The sequence below is a fragment of the Erigeron canadensis genome, chromosome 3 (genome assembly GCF_010389155.1).
Source record: "Erigeron canadensis isolate Cc75 chromosome 3, C_canadensis_v1, whole genome shotgun sequence".
Lineage (NCBI taxonomy): Eukaryota > Viridiplantae > Streptophyta > Magnoliopsida > Asterales > Asteraceae > Erigeron > Erigeron canadensis.
In genome coordinates, this window is record NC_057763.1 from 35,293,733 (window position 1) to 35,312,338 (window position 18,606).

Below are 18,606 nucleotides of genomic sequence, written 5' to 3' on the forward strand. Positions count from 1 at the left end.
TAACATTTAATAGAATTAAAAGATGGGATCATCAAAATAAAGTAAATGGATTGCACAATCTTAAAATTTAAAACTTTTATAATGATAATTTTGCTTTTATTAAAAAGAGTATATGACTTCCCTTATCAAATTACTTGAGGATCTCCGTCACTTGATAAGATGTCCATCAGGTTAAAACACATATGAATTAAAAGAGAAAGTTGACTTTATAAATGTGGGGTAGCTGTCTTTGTGATTACTACAAATCTACGAGTATTTATATGTGTGTTGTATATAAATTGTATGTATGTTTGTCCACATATTAAGCTGCTAACTTAAAATCCCACCCTCCTCTCATTCCTCTCAAGAAACCACTAAAACATGAAAGCTAGTTTTTTCTGTTTTCTCTTACTACTCTTTATGAGTTTCATGTTTTCTGCAACCTCATCAAGTAAGCTTCACTCTAACCTTAATTTATTTATTTTTTTCACTTGTAGATCTAATGAAAGCTCATTACCCGTGTATTATTAAGTTTCAAGTTTACTAACTTTGAAATTATCTTGTGAAGTTATCAACTATTTAAATTAATGAACTCATTTAAGTTCCTTTAGGAATTGTTTCAAAGAGAATTTTTAAATTTTTTCTTTCGTATTTGTTTTGGTTTCAATAAATAGGAAGTTTTGGATGGACAAAAAATGAAGTTATTGCTCTCCAAGAAGTACATTTGCAGGTTTGTTTTATCCTTCTCTAACTGATGAAAGATAATACAACTTTATTTGTATTACTCATATCACTTAGTTTTTGAAAAGTTATACTCGTAGTTACTTCAACATAAAATAAAACCAAAAATTATGTCAAAGTTTAATTCCAAATATTACTATTTGCTAGGTTAAAATATATACAAAGAGTGTGCTATCAATGAGTTGTGAAATTAAGATTTATAAAGAAAAAAAAAATGAAAAAACTTTCCATAATGATTAGATAGTTTATGTAGGAAAAGGTGTCAAAATCTTTTTCTATGTATCAACATGTTGATATTGAATAAAGTATTTAGTTGGAGGGATATTGTTAATAAACTTATTAGTATGGAGGGTGAACTGGCAAATTATTACTCGTTTTTGATAAGATGGTACATCGCATATTTGTGAGGTTCGTTTAACGTCATAATTGGATCATCATACACTCAAAATTTGGTTAATTTTTCTGGTAAAAAAAACTTTATTCTAATTTCTAAAGTGTATCACTGACTAATTATAGTACCAGTACCACTTACATATAAACACTGTTGTAGAATGAAATATAACTTTTTATTTTTTTATTTTATAAAAATATCAAGTTTTCATTTATTTATTTTTTTAAATACGCAAACCTACAAAGAAAAAAGTATAGAAAAGACAACACCACTCCACGGTCTCGTCATTGAGTAAGCTCAATTTATTATTTACATGTTACATGGGCGGTTTGGTGTGGGCCGGCAGGCCCGCTCAAAGTTTCGTAAATAAACTTTTCGTCCTTTCCGAAATAAAGCCAGTAGTTTATGATTTCGAAGTTGAGTTTTTTTTTTAACTTTTAAAGGTGAATTTCTCATTAATATGCACAAAAAATTACAACTGTACAATCAATAATAGAACATGAATACATCTAAACAATATCAAAACCAAAAACTTAATACCACACGACCTATATACTCATACAATACACGGCCTTTTCTTCAGAATGCCAGCAAGCTAAGAATTCACAGCATCAATGGCAGCATATTCTACAATTAGTGCTAGAATGAGACCAAGAATCGTCATCTTTCACCGCCCTCTATTCTCATTCGCATACACTAATGTAGAACCTCTGCATAAAGCTAACAATCAAACCTTTAATCTTCAATAGCAACCAGAGAGTTATTACTCCATCTCAAGTTCTATCTTTCAGAAATAATACTCACCTTCATAGTGTTTTTAACACTAATTGACATCATTTTATGCCTTACATTATCCTTTATTATTCTGCACAAAGTTTCTGCACTTCTCTCTTCCTTCTTAAAATTTCTCAAATTCCTTTCCTGTCACACAAAATAGATAAATGCAGCCAGGACCAATTTGCTAACAACAACTGCTTTTAGATATCTTAATTGCGAAATGATATTCCCACAACACAAATTAGTCATCCACAACATACGTATATACTCTACTGCACAGTGTACAATTGTGTAAAGAATTGATTGTTGTGGATGTCTAATTTGTGTTGTGAGGATATCACTTTCCATCTCAATTGAAAACTTGACATCCACATTTACCCAAATTTGAATGACAAAAATAAGATATTAAATATTCATAAAGCTGAGTTGTGTTATTCATGATTTTTAACTAGTTATATATGAATGTATTACAAGTTTGGTATATATTCTAATATTTTATCATACTTTTCCCAAAATAACAAATGAATCTAGAAAACATTACTATCACCATTTAGAATATCTCCAATGGGGTGCGGCGTCTTTAGGTGCCTTTGAATATATCTTATGTTATTGAAGCTTGTCCAAAAGTAAGAACTTTTTGAAGGATGCCTTTATCTAAGGGCATGCCCTTACCTGTCCTTACCTAATATATTTTTGTTTTTAGTTGGAGGTAAAATGATATGTAAGGATATTTAGGAATGTTTGTATGGTTAGAGATATGAATATCCTTTGCCCAAAATAACAAATGAATCTAGAAAACATTACTATCACCATTTAGATTATCTCCGATGGGGTGTGGCTCCCTTAGGTGCCCTTGAATATCCTTACCTGTCCTTACCTAATATATTTTTGTTTTTTAATTGGAGGTAAAATGATATGTAAGGATATCTAGGGATATTTGTATGGTTGGAGATAAAATTATAGGTTTTGAAGGATTTATAAGGAGGTATAAGGATATGTAAGGATATGATGTGACAGCTCAAGGATGACTAAGGACGTCCTTAGCATTGGAGATAGATGTAGGGGTCATAAACCCATCTAGTATGTGGACTAGAACAAGGCGAAAACGATAGATAACTAGTTAAAGAGTATTGTTTTTCTTTGTTAATTAATATTTTAATAGTTTGGCATGTGCAAATTTTTGGTGGAACATAGGTTTACGGTGAAACAATACTAATTGTCCCTTAATTACACATTCCGTCATTTGTGTGTTCTCTCACCTCTCAAATACACTCTCATATTACTATATTAGAGCATCCACAATTAACAAATATGTGCAAGACTTTTCTTAGGGTTTTGAAGAATTGACTAGTTATTGAAGAATTGACCTAGGGTTTGTGTGCAAGACTTTTCTAAGGTTTTGGATCTGATTTTTCTGCATTATGGTCGTGTATCATGGCCTTTATATACTGAAGCAACTTTCCCAACTTTACATCTAGGCCCTCGCACTTCGTTATAACTTGTTTCGGCCCTTAACGACTCTTTTAACGCCTACGGGAACACTTATCGACCATTTTATCTTATCGGGAACATTAATTGACTTTATTAATCATTATCCACTTTAATTTTATTACTTTAAATCAATTTAACACATATTTCACATAAATCATTTAAATCACACAATTACATATAAATCACATAGTAACTAACGGTCACTAACGAAAGTTAACGGCCAACGTCAAAAGTCAAACTTGAAAAGTTTGGGATGTTACACTGTTAAAACACGATAAGACAAGTAGTATATATATATATATATGGACATGTTAAGACACGTTAAGAACACATTAAGACATGTTAAGACACGATAAAACACGTTAAAACATGATAAGATACGTTATTAGGTCCCTTAACAGGTCCCTTATCGTGTAACTTTTAACAAGTCCCTTAACAGGTCTCTTAACAGGTCCCTTATCGTGTAACCTGATAAAAATCGTGTCGTGTTCGTGTTTGGAAAAACTGGCACGATTAACTAACGTGTCATGTTCGTGTTTAACCCTATCGTGTTCGTGTCTTATCGTGTCGTGTCGGACACGATATGCCAGCTCTATCCACAATGAGGAAATTATCAAAAGCTTATTTATATATAAAAAAAAAATCTATAAAAAGTCTTTCACCATTCAGTTAGATGACTTTTTTAGTAAATAGGTTGAAGAACCTCAACCTATTGAAGAATATTAACACTCTCTTTCATCGATATTAAAATGCAATTTAATGATTTTTAAGGTTTTTAAAGACTTTTAACATTGGAGTTAAAGGTTTTTCAAAAGTTTTTTATAAAAAGCTTTTGCCATTGGGGATGCCCTTAGTTAGTAAAGTTGACCATCTCTTGGTGATCTTTTAATATTGTTTTAAAACCAGATCGGATAAAAAAAATGCATTTGCATTTATCTATACTCTATTATAAATCAAATTTCATTTTGTTTTTTAAGTTTCAAATTGCTATCAATTTATCAAAATCATGTTATATTAATAACCTACACTCATCGCCACCATCACTAATCGTTGCCGCCACCACAAACCTACTAGTCTGTTTTCACTTTTCTGTCTGACCATACCGGTTCAAGCTGTTCAGCTACAACAAGCCAACTCGTGAATATCGAACTAACTTTTTCAGATACCGCGGCCAGTCTGGCTAGTTTAAAACCACTTGTCCCAATAGGCCCGTCTCTCTGCGACACTCTTATAAATTATAATATGAGTGCATTTTGAACGTTATTACGTCAAAGACTTGCATAATAAACATCCATGACTAGTTCTTCCATTACTCCATAGTACATATGATCATCTATGATATATCTTATGAGCACAATAGCAAAACTCATAAGTTGCTATTAGGGACATTCTATTTTGTGCTTTTACAGTTCATCTTTTTAGCTAAGTGTGAACTTTAATCGATGGCTGCAGAACAAAATAGACACGAAGAGCTACAAGGACAGCATAAAATTTGATGAGCCGACGATAAGAAGAATGGATTTTGAAAACATGGATTATGGAGGAACGGGAGCTAATGATCGCCATGACCCTAAGAGCCCCGGAAGTCCTTAAACACTAGACAACTTAAACTATCTGTAAATCACTACATCATTCCTCATATATAAGTATATGCCTTGTTCTCTAGCAATTCTATTCGTGTAGTAGTCGTCGTTTGTGATAACCAACATAATATGCTTTGTTGACATGTTACACAATGTGATCATAAAGATGAAACAAAAAGATATATAAACTTGATAATTTACATATACAACTTGATATACGTTTTCTTTTGGTTCTGGCATCAAACCGCCAAATCATGACTAGGAAAACGAGTCTTTGAGCCAAGGGACTGAAGAGCAGCCACCACTTCATACATAGAAGGTCGTTTTTCTGGCATAACTGACGTGCAATGTAAAGCAATTTCAAGCATTCCTAAAGCTTCTTGTTGGCATGAGTTTGAGATTTTTGGGTCAAGAACTTGAACTGACCCGTTACTTATGTTAACTTTCCTTCTGACCCATTTCAATATATCGACAGACTCTTCACTTGACTCCGTTGGCTCTGCTGCTCGGCCTGATACCAGCTCTAGTAAGATAACACCAAACCCATATGTGTCCATTTGTTCTGTTGCCTTTTTGTTGTACCCAAACTCTGCACTCAGATAGTTTTGCAAGTAATTAGTATCTAAACAACGAATCCAAAACGCTTTAATCACAAAGACTGGTATGCATCATTATGGATAGTCAGGATAGATATATATACCTGGTGCCATGTAACACGAAGCTTTTGAAGCCATGGAGGATTGGAATGCATTTTCACCTACAATCCGATCCAATGAAAAATCCGTAAGCTTGGGCTCAAATTCTGTGTCCAAAAGAACGTTTCTCGATTTAACATCTCTGTGAAGCAAATGAGGAACATAATCTCTGTGAAGATAAGCCAATCCTTGAGCAATTCCAATGGCAATTTTTAAACGAAAACTCCAAGCCAATTGAAAATTCCCTGTGTTGATCATATCACCAAGACTTCCTTTTTCCATACATTCATAGATCAAAAAGATTGAATCATCTGAATGGCAAAATCCCAAGATTCTAGCTATGTTTTTGTGTCTTATTTTCGCCATAGTCTTCACTTCAGTTTTCAAACTTCTGAAAGATTGATTTCTTAAAGTTGGCATCTTTTTCACAGCTATGAGCTCATTACTAGGCAAATTTACAATGTAAACTCTACCAAAAGCTCCATAACTACCTCTAGCGGCTTTTTCATCCATCGCAATGATCAAATCATGTTCAGTAACTCTAAGCGGGTAAAAGAAAACAGATTTCCAGTTACCCGTTTCAGATTTTTGGATTGAAGATCTACGAACAATGAAAAATCCAAGTGCCAAACTCAGTATCCCAGCTATTAAAGCTAAAGAGACCAATGCACAAGTTAGTTTTGATATACCTAATTTGCGACTAGAGCCACGGTTGGGACACGAACTAGACAATCCGGGCCCACACAGCTCAGGATTTCCTTGTATGTATAAGGCAGGAAGACCCAAGATTAACGAAGAGGGAACTTGACCAGATAGCCTATTGAAAGACACATTAAAAAGGGCAAGTTTCAAATTTTGAAGCTCAAGTGGGATTTCTCCAGTAAGGTTATTATGAGAAAGATCAAGGTAAGTTAATACAGGCAAATCTCCTAATGACTCTGGAATTTTACCTACAAAACTGTTATCTGCCAAAGATAAAGAAACTAACTTTTTACACTCTTTTAGCTCTGGGATTTCTCCTTCAATGTAATTGTGTGAAAAGTTGATGATACTCATTACAGGCGAATCACAAAAGTTCGGTGGAAGCTCGCCATATAAACCATTAAGTGAGGCAGAAAATCTGTATAAGCTTTTAACCATGCCAAGACCATGAGGGATTTTACTAATGAAACTATTGTTATCTATTTGAACTTGTTCTAGTTGAGAAGCTATCGATATCGAGTCAGGAATTTCACCCGAAAACCTATTGTTTTCGGCTCTAATAACTTTAATCTTAGGCAATGACCATAAGTTATTTGGGAAATCTCCATGAAACCTATTGTTTTGTAGCTCTAACCTCTCAAGATTCAAACAATTAGCAACAGAAGTATTGACTAATGTTCCATTAAAAAAGTTAGTATGGAGACTAACACTTCTAAGCTCATTTGATTCACAAATCCCAGTTGGGAAAAACCCAAAAAGATTATTCTGTGACACATCAAAAGATACCAACTTTTTACCAAATCTTGAAGGCAAAACACCTGTAAGATTGTTCTGAGAGAAGTCAACAAAAGTCAAACTTTTTAGTTCACTTATGGAGCTTGGTATTTCACCATAAAAACCAGATCTTTGCAACAAAAGTTTCTCAAGGTTCATAAGCTTCCCAATATCACTAGAAATCTCACTTTCCATAAATGGATTTAGTGACAAATCAAGAACAACCAAATTAGTAAGATTTCCAAGAACATTTGGCACATTTCCTGATAACAAATTGTTACCAAGATTAAGTAGTTCAAGATTGACTAATGAGCCAACCCCATCTGGGATCTTTCCTTCAATATGGTTTTTACTTAAATCAAGAAACTTTAACAATTTAAACTCAGAAATCTGATCAGGGATTGTGCCCCAAATGAGATTACTACTTAAATTCAAAGTGTTCAAAGACTCACATTGAGAAAGATGTAAAGGAATAGGTTGGTTAAAAAAGTTATCAGCCAAGTTAAGTGTGACAAGATTGTTGAGTTGACAAATAGATGGTGAGATTTCACCTGAAAGATTAAGGTTTTGAAGGGTCAAAGATGAGATAGTATTTGTGGTTGTGGTGCAAATGACCCCAGTCCAGTTACAATAGTGAGTTGTGGTGGTTTTGGACCATGATGAAAGATGGTTCATTGGGTCATTAATAGTGGACTTAAATGTTAACAAAGTGTCTACTTCTGAAGTTAGAGTTAATGATGAAGATGGATTAATGGTTATGAAGATGAGAATGAATGTGAGTTTGAGTGAAAGTGAGAGTGTGCAGTGAGAAGCCATTGGAGAGTGATCAAGAGGCAGACAGAGAGAATTGTTTAAGATTATATGAAAATATAAAGTGAATCCGTGAAGTGAGAGTGACATTTTTATTTGTAGGGTGATTTAGGGAGTTTTTGTCTTTTCGAAAGTATATATGTATGTATGTGTATATGTATCCGTGAAAAGCTATACAAGGAGAGTATCAATCTTTCTTTATTTTATTCTCTGCTTTTTTTTTCTTTTTTTTTTAATGGAGTAAAAAAAGATATTATCATGTAATTTTTGTCTTTTAATCTTCGATAAGAATTGTATTATTATAAATATTATAACTGTAGCAAAAGGAGTTTATTATCAACTTGCTAGTTGTATGTTACTAGGAGTAGTGTATCGTATTATTAGTAGCATGTGAATTAACTTTTGTGAATAACTGTATATAAATTTATGAACAAGTTACGTTAATAGATATGAAGATGAATTCAGCTAATTGTGTATATAACTTAATAATAAACAAATTATGTTAAAGATATGAATATGAATTCTAATGTGTTCTTATTAGGGATGAGATCGGCATGGTACCGGTACCGAAACCGAACCGAAAGTACCCAAAATCCAATCCCAATACCGAACCGAATTCACTAAAACGGTACCGGTTCCGGTACCGAGATTTTCGGTTTTGTACCATATTAGTACCGAATTTCACATGTGACTTTGTTTGCCAAACTCATACAAGAAGATATGTAGACTACACAATGTAATGGTCAATTAATTAACTCTTTAAACTTCAATTACCAACAGCTCAACTTTGTTCTAATGGCATGCAATTCTATTACTTCTAGTAAATCACTAATTTACAGAAATACATATATTAATTATTGCAACAATTTGAGTAATGTATGATGTCGTAGTATATGAGATATACTTGTAGCAAAACAGACTTGAAGTTGTAGCAAAACAGATTTGAGATACTTGTAGCAAAACAGAACATATGACTTGAAATCTTGAGTTGCAGCAAAACAGAAAACTTGTAGCAGAACAGATTGCAGCAACTACGTGTTGATCGCTTAAGCTTTAGGGGCTATTTTCTCTTTTCCTTTTTTGTTTTAAACCCTTATTCCCTTAATGCTTAGCTTAATTGGTACTCTTATTTGGTTTCCCCGTACCGGTTAATACCAATCCCGTTTTACCCAAATATCAAATACCGATCCCGAATACCATCTATACCGATATTCGGTACCGATACCGGTTTGGTTTCAGGTTTTAGGGATTTTTGCTCATGCCTAGTTCTTATGTTTAAAAGTTTGAGATGATAATCACACCTAAAAGGGGATGAGTGCATAACCCTCCTCCTCATTCTTTCAAATTTTTTATATCACTTTACCGTCTTACTTGCAAGAAATCTTCCACTTCACCCACATCACTAGGCATCCCTTTCCCCATTCTGCTACCTTTGAAATCAATGCAATATTTTATGTCAGCATCAGTTACAAAAGTAAAAGTAACTCTCAATGCCGTCTTCCACGGTGTATGGGGGAGGTTGATATGTAGACAGCCTTACCCCTACCAAAGGTAGAGAGGCTGCTTCCAGGTTCTACCATAGGTAGAAAAGGACCTCCAGCCTTGCTGGGCATGAGGATCGAACCCATGACCTCTATTTCCAGAAACATGAGCTCCAACCACTGATTCAACCCAGTTGGTTTTCATCAGTTACAAGAGTGAAACCTATTATCTAAATGCAAAATGTTTAATATGTCTAAAGAATATGTATAATGAGTAATGATTATTTGCTGTTAATAAAATGGAGAAATCAATTGTGATGATTATAAAAGAGTAAATGTGTAATTCATGTATCAAATGTTAAATGGGTTAGACATATTTTTATTAAGGGTGGAAAATTCGTAACTCGGACTCGTCTTGGCGAGTGAGAGAATCAGAAGTTTTTGGAGCTTCAAACTCAGACTCGAGAGTACCTGAGATTTTATATATAATTTTTATTATTTTTGATATGATATGTAATAAAACTTTAAGAATATATTAGAAAATTTTTAACTTAAACATAATTGTTTACAAATAGTAACATGATATTTCAAAACTCGAAAATCAAACATAGTATTAGTTAATAAATTTACACCACATCATCACTTTGTGCGTATCAAGGTTGGAGATCTCGTGACTCAGACTTGACTTGACGATGTGAGATGTAAAGAGTTTATTTCGGATACTTAGCTAACTCGCAAAAGTTTTACAACCTTGAATATTAGGCCAATTTTTTAGATACATCTATCATTACTTTTTCTTTAATTTCACGATATCACAACTCCATAAAGCCTTGGATCGAATAGGGCAATACCTATAGTGACTATATGAAAATCTACTTCAATAGTTACTAGTGGTATGATTTTAATATGGTTATGTAAAAATTTGGGAAGTGTTTATCCTTATGTAATATGTAATCGTGTGTAATAATGGTCTAGCACTTTGCTAGAAAATTAAATAAAAGCTTCACCTTTTTGCTGTTAAAAAAAAAAGAAAAACAAAAAAATTAATACTATTGTACATGTTAAGGTTTCGACATCTTTCTACAGATCCAATATCTTCGTCGTGGTTCGGGCCATCTTGTGGTACTTTCTTGGTCATGGTTACAACTTACAACCATTTTTTGTGGATCTCATTTTGTCATGGTTTTGACAATTTCTTTTAATTTGATCCTTTAAAATTTTAATTTCCATGTTGATGGTTCTTAACTCGATTTCGTGTTTCTTTACCAGTTGATCGCTTTTAAGTAGTTATGCATCTAATGGATTCCGAATATATATCAAAGGGTTAAATTTCATCAGGTATGAAACCAGAATTATATTAACAAACATCAGATATGACTATTTAATTAGTTACGTTTTTCATTATTGGGTAAAGAATATTTATAAATACCACTGTGAAGGTCATGTGATGCATGTGAAGGTGACTGTTAAAAATAAAAATAATAAAAAAAGGAATCACGACTGATTTTTAGTCCTGGATTTGACGGAACAAACACAAATACGATTGTTGTTTGTTTTGACTTGAAGTGGTTAAAAAAGTTGAAAGCTACGACAGTCTTTATTAAAAGTCAACTGTCAACACCTATAGATATGGTAACCTACGCATGTTACTATGTTAGCATATGTATGTTACGTACACCACTCATCTTTTTGTACATGCTTTTTTGGCTGGGATAAAGTAAACCAACTTTTTTTGTAAATGAAATCAAATAATGCTAAAGCCTAAAAGAACAGTATTTGACTTTTTCGTCAACGAATTAAACTTAATGTTTCATGTGAAAGAAATAATGTTTAATTCTTGTAAAGAAAAAGAGATCCATATATTATTAGCTCATTTTTATCTGATATACAATGAATAAGGAGTGGAGTTAATTTTCTTTCACGTCGCATCATCTTCATATGTAGAGTACACTGTAGATGTGCATTTTGTTTATGATTGTAATAGTTTTCATTTAATATAGCATTATCGTAAAGGTTTTTCTCACTCGACTGATTAAATTAAATAACAGATTCTTAAAACAATGATAATAAAATATAACAATAATGAATGTTAAATGTTAGTTACTCTCAACCACTTGGTCTTAGATCAAGTGTCTAGCGTAGTGGTCTTTATTAAAAGAATTGGCGGAGGGAATGTTAATTTGAGACCCTGGATCGAATTTGGATATTTAATGGTTTTGGGCATTTACCTTTTGAACATGTGTGGACACACGTGTTATCACTTTTGTTCTACATGAATGCGTTATTTTAATTTACAACATATTATTCATTTTATATATTATTGTTGGGGTACGAATCATTAATTACTACAAATAATGTTACTTTGTTCACACTTTTAGTTACCGTGAACAAATTAAAAAAACTGTGACGTTTTTATGCGTATAAAAATATGAAGAATTAAACGTGTGTAAAAATTAATCCACACTTCAAATTGTGGATTCTTAAAGTTCACAATTTTTAGTCTGTATTTTCATATATAAAATTTGTAACGCCACGTTTGTCCACACTAACTAAATATCCGGCGTGACAAATTAAATATGAAAATTCACACTAAAAAGTGTGAACGTTTATAATACGACAATTTTAAGTGTGAGTTAATTTCTATCACACTTTTAATTCTCTATATACTTTACACACATAAAAGCTTAACAAATTTTTCAATTTGTTTACGCTAAGTAAAAGCACTGGCGGAACTACATGTAAAGCAGGGGTAGCATGGGTTACGGGTCCGTTAAATGTTTGTTATATAATTTTTCTGAAAACTGATGTATTTTTTATAGGTGCTACGGATAAAATAAATATAGGATACCAGTCAATGTAACTAATTTTAAACTTTTGAAAGATTTTCTTATCAAATATAACTTATGAAGATGTATTTGTACAGATAACTTTGAAATAAATACAATCAAAAGTGCAAAAAAGCTCGTAAAACCCATCAAAATTAGAAAAAAGCCCTTTAAAAAAAGCTAAAAATTGCAATAATCTAGACATTATCATTATTTTATGCTGATACGAGCCCAGTGAAAAAATTTGTGCTGTCGGTCACATTTGATTCTGGTTCCGTCACTGAGTAAAAGTGTAGTCAATGTAATATTATTTGTAGTGAATATTTAATAGATGTTGTAAAAGGAAAAAAATGTTAGTTTTTTTTTTAGTTAAGCCTATCTTTATTTCTTTCTTGGGTAATATAATTGTGAAGTGGTGTCATTAGTTAACATAGAATCCAAGGCCAGTCAACCAGTTGAGATGAGTGTTCAACCCTTCAAAATTAGCTAAATATTGGCATATAATGTAATGACTATGTATGACTATCATTGGTGAAACCACTTATTTGGTGTTACCCAGGTGTCCTTGTTTCTTAAACCTTTCCAATCATTCCAATTGAAAGAATTTGCATGGACAATACTCTAAAAACATTCTTTAAAAAAAAAAAAAAAAACCTAAACTACACAAGAAATGTTTGACTCCTCTAGAGATAAGAGACATAGGACTAAAAAGACAAGAGATAAATTCTCTCGTGTATGCTCTTGAAATAAAGATATCTACATTAAATTAATCATAATATATATAAACATATGAATCATAGTTGTACTCTACAATTGTGTGAAATACATACTGTGTATGTTGGGATTACCTCTGATAATGTTCTGAAAAGTGAAATTAGTAAAAGTTATATAAACATACATAATACTATAATAGTACATGCATTAGCACATCGAATTTATGGGCCAAAGTCTAAAGTCCACGCATACTAGTTGCAAATAATATATAAGGAGAAAGGGTGTAGTCGGCTAAATTCATCGGCAAAAATCATCGGCAAATCGGCAAACCTATAGCACATTAGCACGTGACTCAGCAAGTTATCGGCAAGCACAATCGGCAAGTGTTGGCAAGAAGAATTGGCTAGTTTTGGCCTATGCATATGAACGTTGGGAGCCTTTCTTTTGACCTTTTTTTTTTTTTTGTTTTTTTCAAATGTTAACGTTGGAGCATCTGTGATTTTTTTTTTTTTTTTTTCAACTTCTAGATAAACATACACATATTTATCACATATTTACCATCTCAAACAACAAACAATTACTATCACATACAATCAAACACCAAACTATCAAATTTCATAAGGCAAAATGTCTGACGATGAACTATCCGTGTATATAATCCCTGAATTCTCGTCATCGTCATCGTCATTGTCTTCTAACGGTTACGAGTTTTTGGCTTCTGTTGTTATGCAAGTCTTGCAAGAAGAATAATTTTCTTCTACACACACAAGAAGATATATTTGGAGAGATCATCACTCGGCTCATCAAAGATTGATGAACATGTACTTTGTGGACGAGTCGCTGTTTGAGGATGATGTCTTTCATACGAGATATCGTATGTCGAAGAGGTTGTTTTTGAAGATTGTGGAAGATATCATTGGAGCATTTCCATGGTTTCAGTCTTCGTCGAATGCGGCGGGTATTAGAGGGTTATCGGCAATTCAAAAGTGCACGTGCGCGCTACGGCAACTAGCGTACGGCAACCTCGCCGACAACTATGATGAATGGTTGGCGTTCTCTACTAGAACCGCACGTGAGTGTCTAGACAACTTTTGCATCGCCATAAAGTATCTTTATGGTGAAGAGTATTTGCGTTCCCCGACTAGCCACGATGTTGCGTGTTTATATGAGGTGCATGAAGCCCGACATCATCTTCCTGGCATGATCGGTAGCATCGACTGTACCCACTGGACTTGGAGAAACTGCCCACATAGTTTGCGTGGGCAATACCACCGGGGTGATCATGAACGCCCGACTATCATACTTGAGGTCGTTGCTTCCTATGATTTATGGTTTTGGCATGCGTATTTCGGTGTTTCAGGGTCAAACAATGACATCAATGTTTTGAAGCAATCGCCATTGTTTATTCCCGAAGTGAATGGAAAGTTTCCTGAGTACGCGTTTGAAGTAAACGGTCACCGTTACAACAGAGGATACTATCTAGGGGATGGTATTTACCCACCATGGTCTTGTTTTCTGAAGGCGTATGCATACCCGGTCGCGAGAAAGGAGAAGATATTGAAGAAACTCCAAGAGTCTGCGAGAAAAGACATTGAACGAGCATTCGGGCTTCTGAAGAACAAGTGGGCTATTATCAATCGACCGGCACGGATGAGGGACAAAGAAAAGATCACTAACGCGATGTATGCGTGTGTCATTTTACATAACATGATACTGAAGGACGACGGTAACGCGATATCACCGGTGTACATCAGGGATCCTCCTAACGATCTTCGTGCTACCGACCCTAATTTTCTCCATCAGTTATGTAACGAAGAGACACATTACATGTTACGTCGTGATATTATGGAGCACGTGGGAGATCTAGATGTCGATGTTTAGTGATCTATTTTTTTATTCTTAAGTATTTGTGTGTTTTATGTTTGAAATAAATGTAATGTTTGTGTTTTTTAAGTTTAATAAAAGTTTAAGGTTTGTTTTGTAACTTTTTGCAATTGGCAAATTAGCAAAAAAATCACACTATAGCATGTACATTAGCAAGTTTTGGTTAGTTTTTGGCAAAAAAATGGTTGGACATTTGGCGGCTTGTGATTGGCTTATTTTTTGCCAATTTTTGCCAATTTGCCACACTTGTGGCACTACACCCTTGCTCCTAAAAGGGTGTATCAACATGTATTGGAACGAACATTCAAAGGTAAATTACGCTAATTAATTTACCTAGTTTAGTACTGCAAACTTTAAGTATTTATTCAAGTTTTTAACATGCTAATTGGTGTATAGCTAGTACTAGTATCCCAATGATATATGTGTCAAAAACACATTACTATAACCATTTTAACCTTTGCCATTGATCATTATATTTTGAGTTATTATGATAGAAAAGGGATGACGAGTTTTCCCTGTTATAGTGAATCGAAACTTGCCACTACTGGCGGTATTAACTTTGTGATCTCCGCTTATGATTCTAATAACTACACCGAAAATTATGATTCCTACCATTGTGCTTTGTCACAATAACATTATATACTTGTCTAACATGATTCATTATAGCCTACTGTAATGTTCCTAATTAACTATGCTATCTAAATGAAAAACATATATATATATATGGAAAATAAAGTATGCAGCAAGCTGCATAAGAAAAAATTGTGCAGCAAAGAAGATTTTTTAAAAAAAAGTTACAACCTAACCCTTTTAATTTATAAATAAACAACTCTGTTTCCTGATTTTTACCTTTGTTGCATCTAAACTTGATGCAGTCAACTGCACGGAAGCTTTCCCTATATATATATAATTATTAAAACAGTAAGAATCCGAATGATTCTAGAACCTCTAAAAATTCAAAGCTATTTTATAAAATTGCCACATAGGATTTTAATCTATGTGTCAACTCTATATTCTTTTTCAATATAAAAACCAAAAAAATAAAAATAAAATTACTCCTATGTACATGACAAAAAGTTAATGAAGTTAATCTTTTCCTTTGATTTTTTCCTAAAATGAGACATTATTTTTGACAAATATATTGTTTATTTTTATTTTATATATTCTTTTTAAACCAAATCAAATTCCAACGACAAATGTTTATATGCAACTTGATAAATAAAAAAAAATTTCTTAAATAGGTTTCATCTATTTTAGTAATTTTCTTCCTCTTCACATCCAATATGCAAGGTACATGGTTTACTTTGTTACTTTTCATGTCTTTTAAAATATGTTGTTATTTTTATCTTTCTTAATTGATTAGGACATCAGTATTATTTGTTATTTTGTTCGGGAGCAGATTTCAGGTTTTGGAACGGTCATTCTAGATTAGACTGGGTTTAAGTTTCATCACACAAAAGATTTAAATTACAACGAATGGTCTTCTTATAAATTGAGATTTTTTGCTAGGTGATGTGTATACCAACAACCTTATTTTTCATGGGTATATGACATTAAGCCATTCTTTATTTCATCTTATGATTTGTAAAAGGCTTACAATATAGTATTTTATAAGATTAATAACTTACAAATTCATATTGATGCATGGTGGTGTTCTTAAGGTTGTTGTGTCATGTGGTGGTTGTTCTACGGAAGTGGACGAGTCTTTATAGATTGGAAGCTTTGTTGATCATCCTTTCTTCTAATAACGTGTTTACCAAAGTTTTTCATGAAAATTTGATACATGACCACCAAAAAAAGATGGTTCACTATTTCAATTTTATATGGAATTAGTTTGGAGGTTTTTATGGGGAAAGTTGATAAGTTGTAAGATGAGTAGATGACCCCTCACATCATAGTTAACTTCAAAGATCATAGGTACATACTCTTTTTTTTTCATTACAAATATTAAAGAACGTAAATGATGTTATATATTAATTGATGTGAATAGGTTTTTCGTTGATATCTAAATGTGTTTTTGTTATAAAAATGTTTGTGGATATTTCTATTTTTGAAGAAAGTTCTTTAAAATATATGTAGCTTTACTTATTTGCTTTTATTATTAGCTTATGTATATTTTAGAGCGTCTTATTATTTTTTCCCGTTTTTATGCAAATATTCTTGAATGAATTCATGTGTATACATTATTTCTTTCTTGCATATATATTTTCAAAAGCATTTTGATAATGATATATTTATTATATCCATATTTAATATTGTTTTGTTTATATTCATGTGTTTACAAAATAATTAAGAAATAAATGTATTGAACTAATTAAACAACATATTAATTATTGCGTATGTTTACATAAAAGGATTTAAATTAGCACTAATCGAACCTACTATATATATATATATATATATATATATATATATATATATATATATATATATAATCCTTTCAAAAACTGATTCGATTTTTGATGTTCACAAAACGTACATTTGTAGACCATTAAACGACACCTAAAGATACCAAAGTACCCCGAACTACGAAATAACTTTATAGTTCACTTTTTGTCCCTGTTATAGAAAAGGATATATAGATGATTTAAAAAGAGATGAAATTGTTGTCAATGAAAACATCAAAAAAATATAAGCATCTTGAAATAGTGAAGGAGGTGGGGGTAGGGTCAGTTCTTGTTAATTGTGTCTCCCATGCTCACTCACTACCTACCTTACATGCCAAAATATAAATGGGTGGTTTTATGTATTTCTTATGTCTTGTCTTCAAGTATAATGTTTAAAATCTATGTTATTTGAATGATAAAAATCTCTTCTCTTTATATAGATGAAACGAATAAAGGTAATTAAGTAAATAGTAAGGTGGATAAGTGTGGAATCAAAAGTATTAACATGTTTAAAATGCAATAATCAGGGCAAAACATAATTTTCAGTATTTTTATATTTGTAATAAAAAAAAACCTTATCTTTAAATGTCATTTTTTAACCCAAACAATCATTTTTCTTATGCAAGTTGACTTATGTCACATCTATGAACCATATAAGGTGAAAAGTTCAATAATTGTTTAATAGGTAGCTTTTCTACTTTTTAACCTTAATATGTAGGTAAAAGATGGTTGCAAGTTAAGTTTTTTCTTTTCTTTTCTTTATGGGTGAAAGTTAAAAATCGAATCTTCTACCGACAACTTCCTTTCATTGGTCAAAAAATAAAGACCTATAACTTAGCCGAGTTTTTCTTCATTTGGTCATGCTTGAAGAGATTATACGTACATATGAGTATTCTTGTTTTTTACATAAAATTATTTCATTTGACTCCAAATTTTAAGTTGAGATACAAAGGATACATTTCGTCCTTTAGATCAATCCTATCAATGGTACTTAAACAAACTTTTTTGTTTATTAAGTTTATGTGGATTATACGTAGTTTATTTGTTGCTCAAGTGTATTTGTTTTCGTCTAATTGGGCTTTCATCATGTCGTTGGTACTTGGTAGTTGGTTGGTGGTACTTGGCGAAATCAACTAATTAACTAACAAACATATACAATAGTGGTTCAAGCTCCTATAGATCCATTAGACGTCGTAGCCCATGACCGTTAAATGAGCCCAATCACGATTCATAGGATGTCTGGCTAGAAATGAAGCTGTATCCGAGTGTGGGAGAGTGGGAGATTTGACACCACAGTTATATTTATTTTATATTTAATTTGTAGCTTTAATTATATGAAGATGAAGTTGCTGCTTGTTACAAGAGGCATTAT

At 32.4% G+C, this 18,606-nt stretch overlaps 2 protein-coding genes across 2 annotated transcripts; one reads left to right on the forward strand and one right to left on the reverse strand.

Annotated features, from left to right (window-relative positions):
• Positions 1-5,125: 5,125 nt before the first annotated feature.
• LOC122592795 (probably inactive leucine-rich repeat receptor-like protein kinase At5g06940) lies at positions 5,126-7,976 on the reverse strand. Its single transcript, XM_043765108.1, has 2 exons — positions 5,663-7,976; positions 5,126-5,551 (listed from the first exon to the last, which is right to left on the reverse strand). Exons 1-2 carry the CDS (start codon positions 7,947-7,949, stop codon positions 5,202-5,204), a joined length of 2,637 nt encoding a protein of 878 aa, XP_043621043.1. The 5' UTR covers positions 7,950-7,976; the 3' UTR covers positions 5,126-5,201.
• Positions 7,977-13,782: 5,806 nt separating this feature from the next.
• On the forward strand, positions 13,783-14,844 carry LOC122592019 (protein ALP1-like). Its single transcript, XM_043764236.1, has one exon. It carries the CDS (start codon positions 13,783-13,785, stop codon positions 14,842-14,844), a length of 1,062 nt encoding a protein of 353 aa, XP_043620171.1.
• Positions 14,845-18,606: the final 3,762 nt, after the last annotated feature.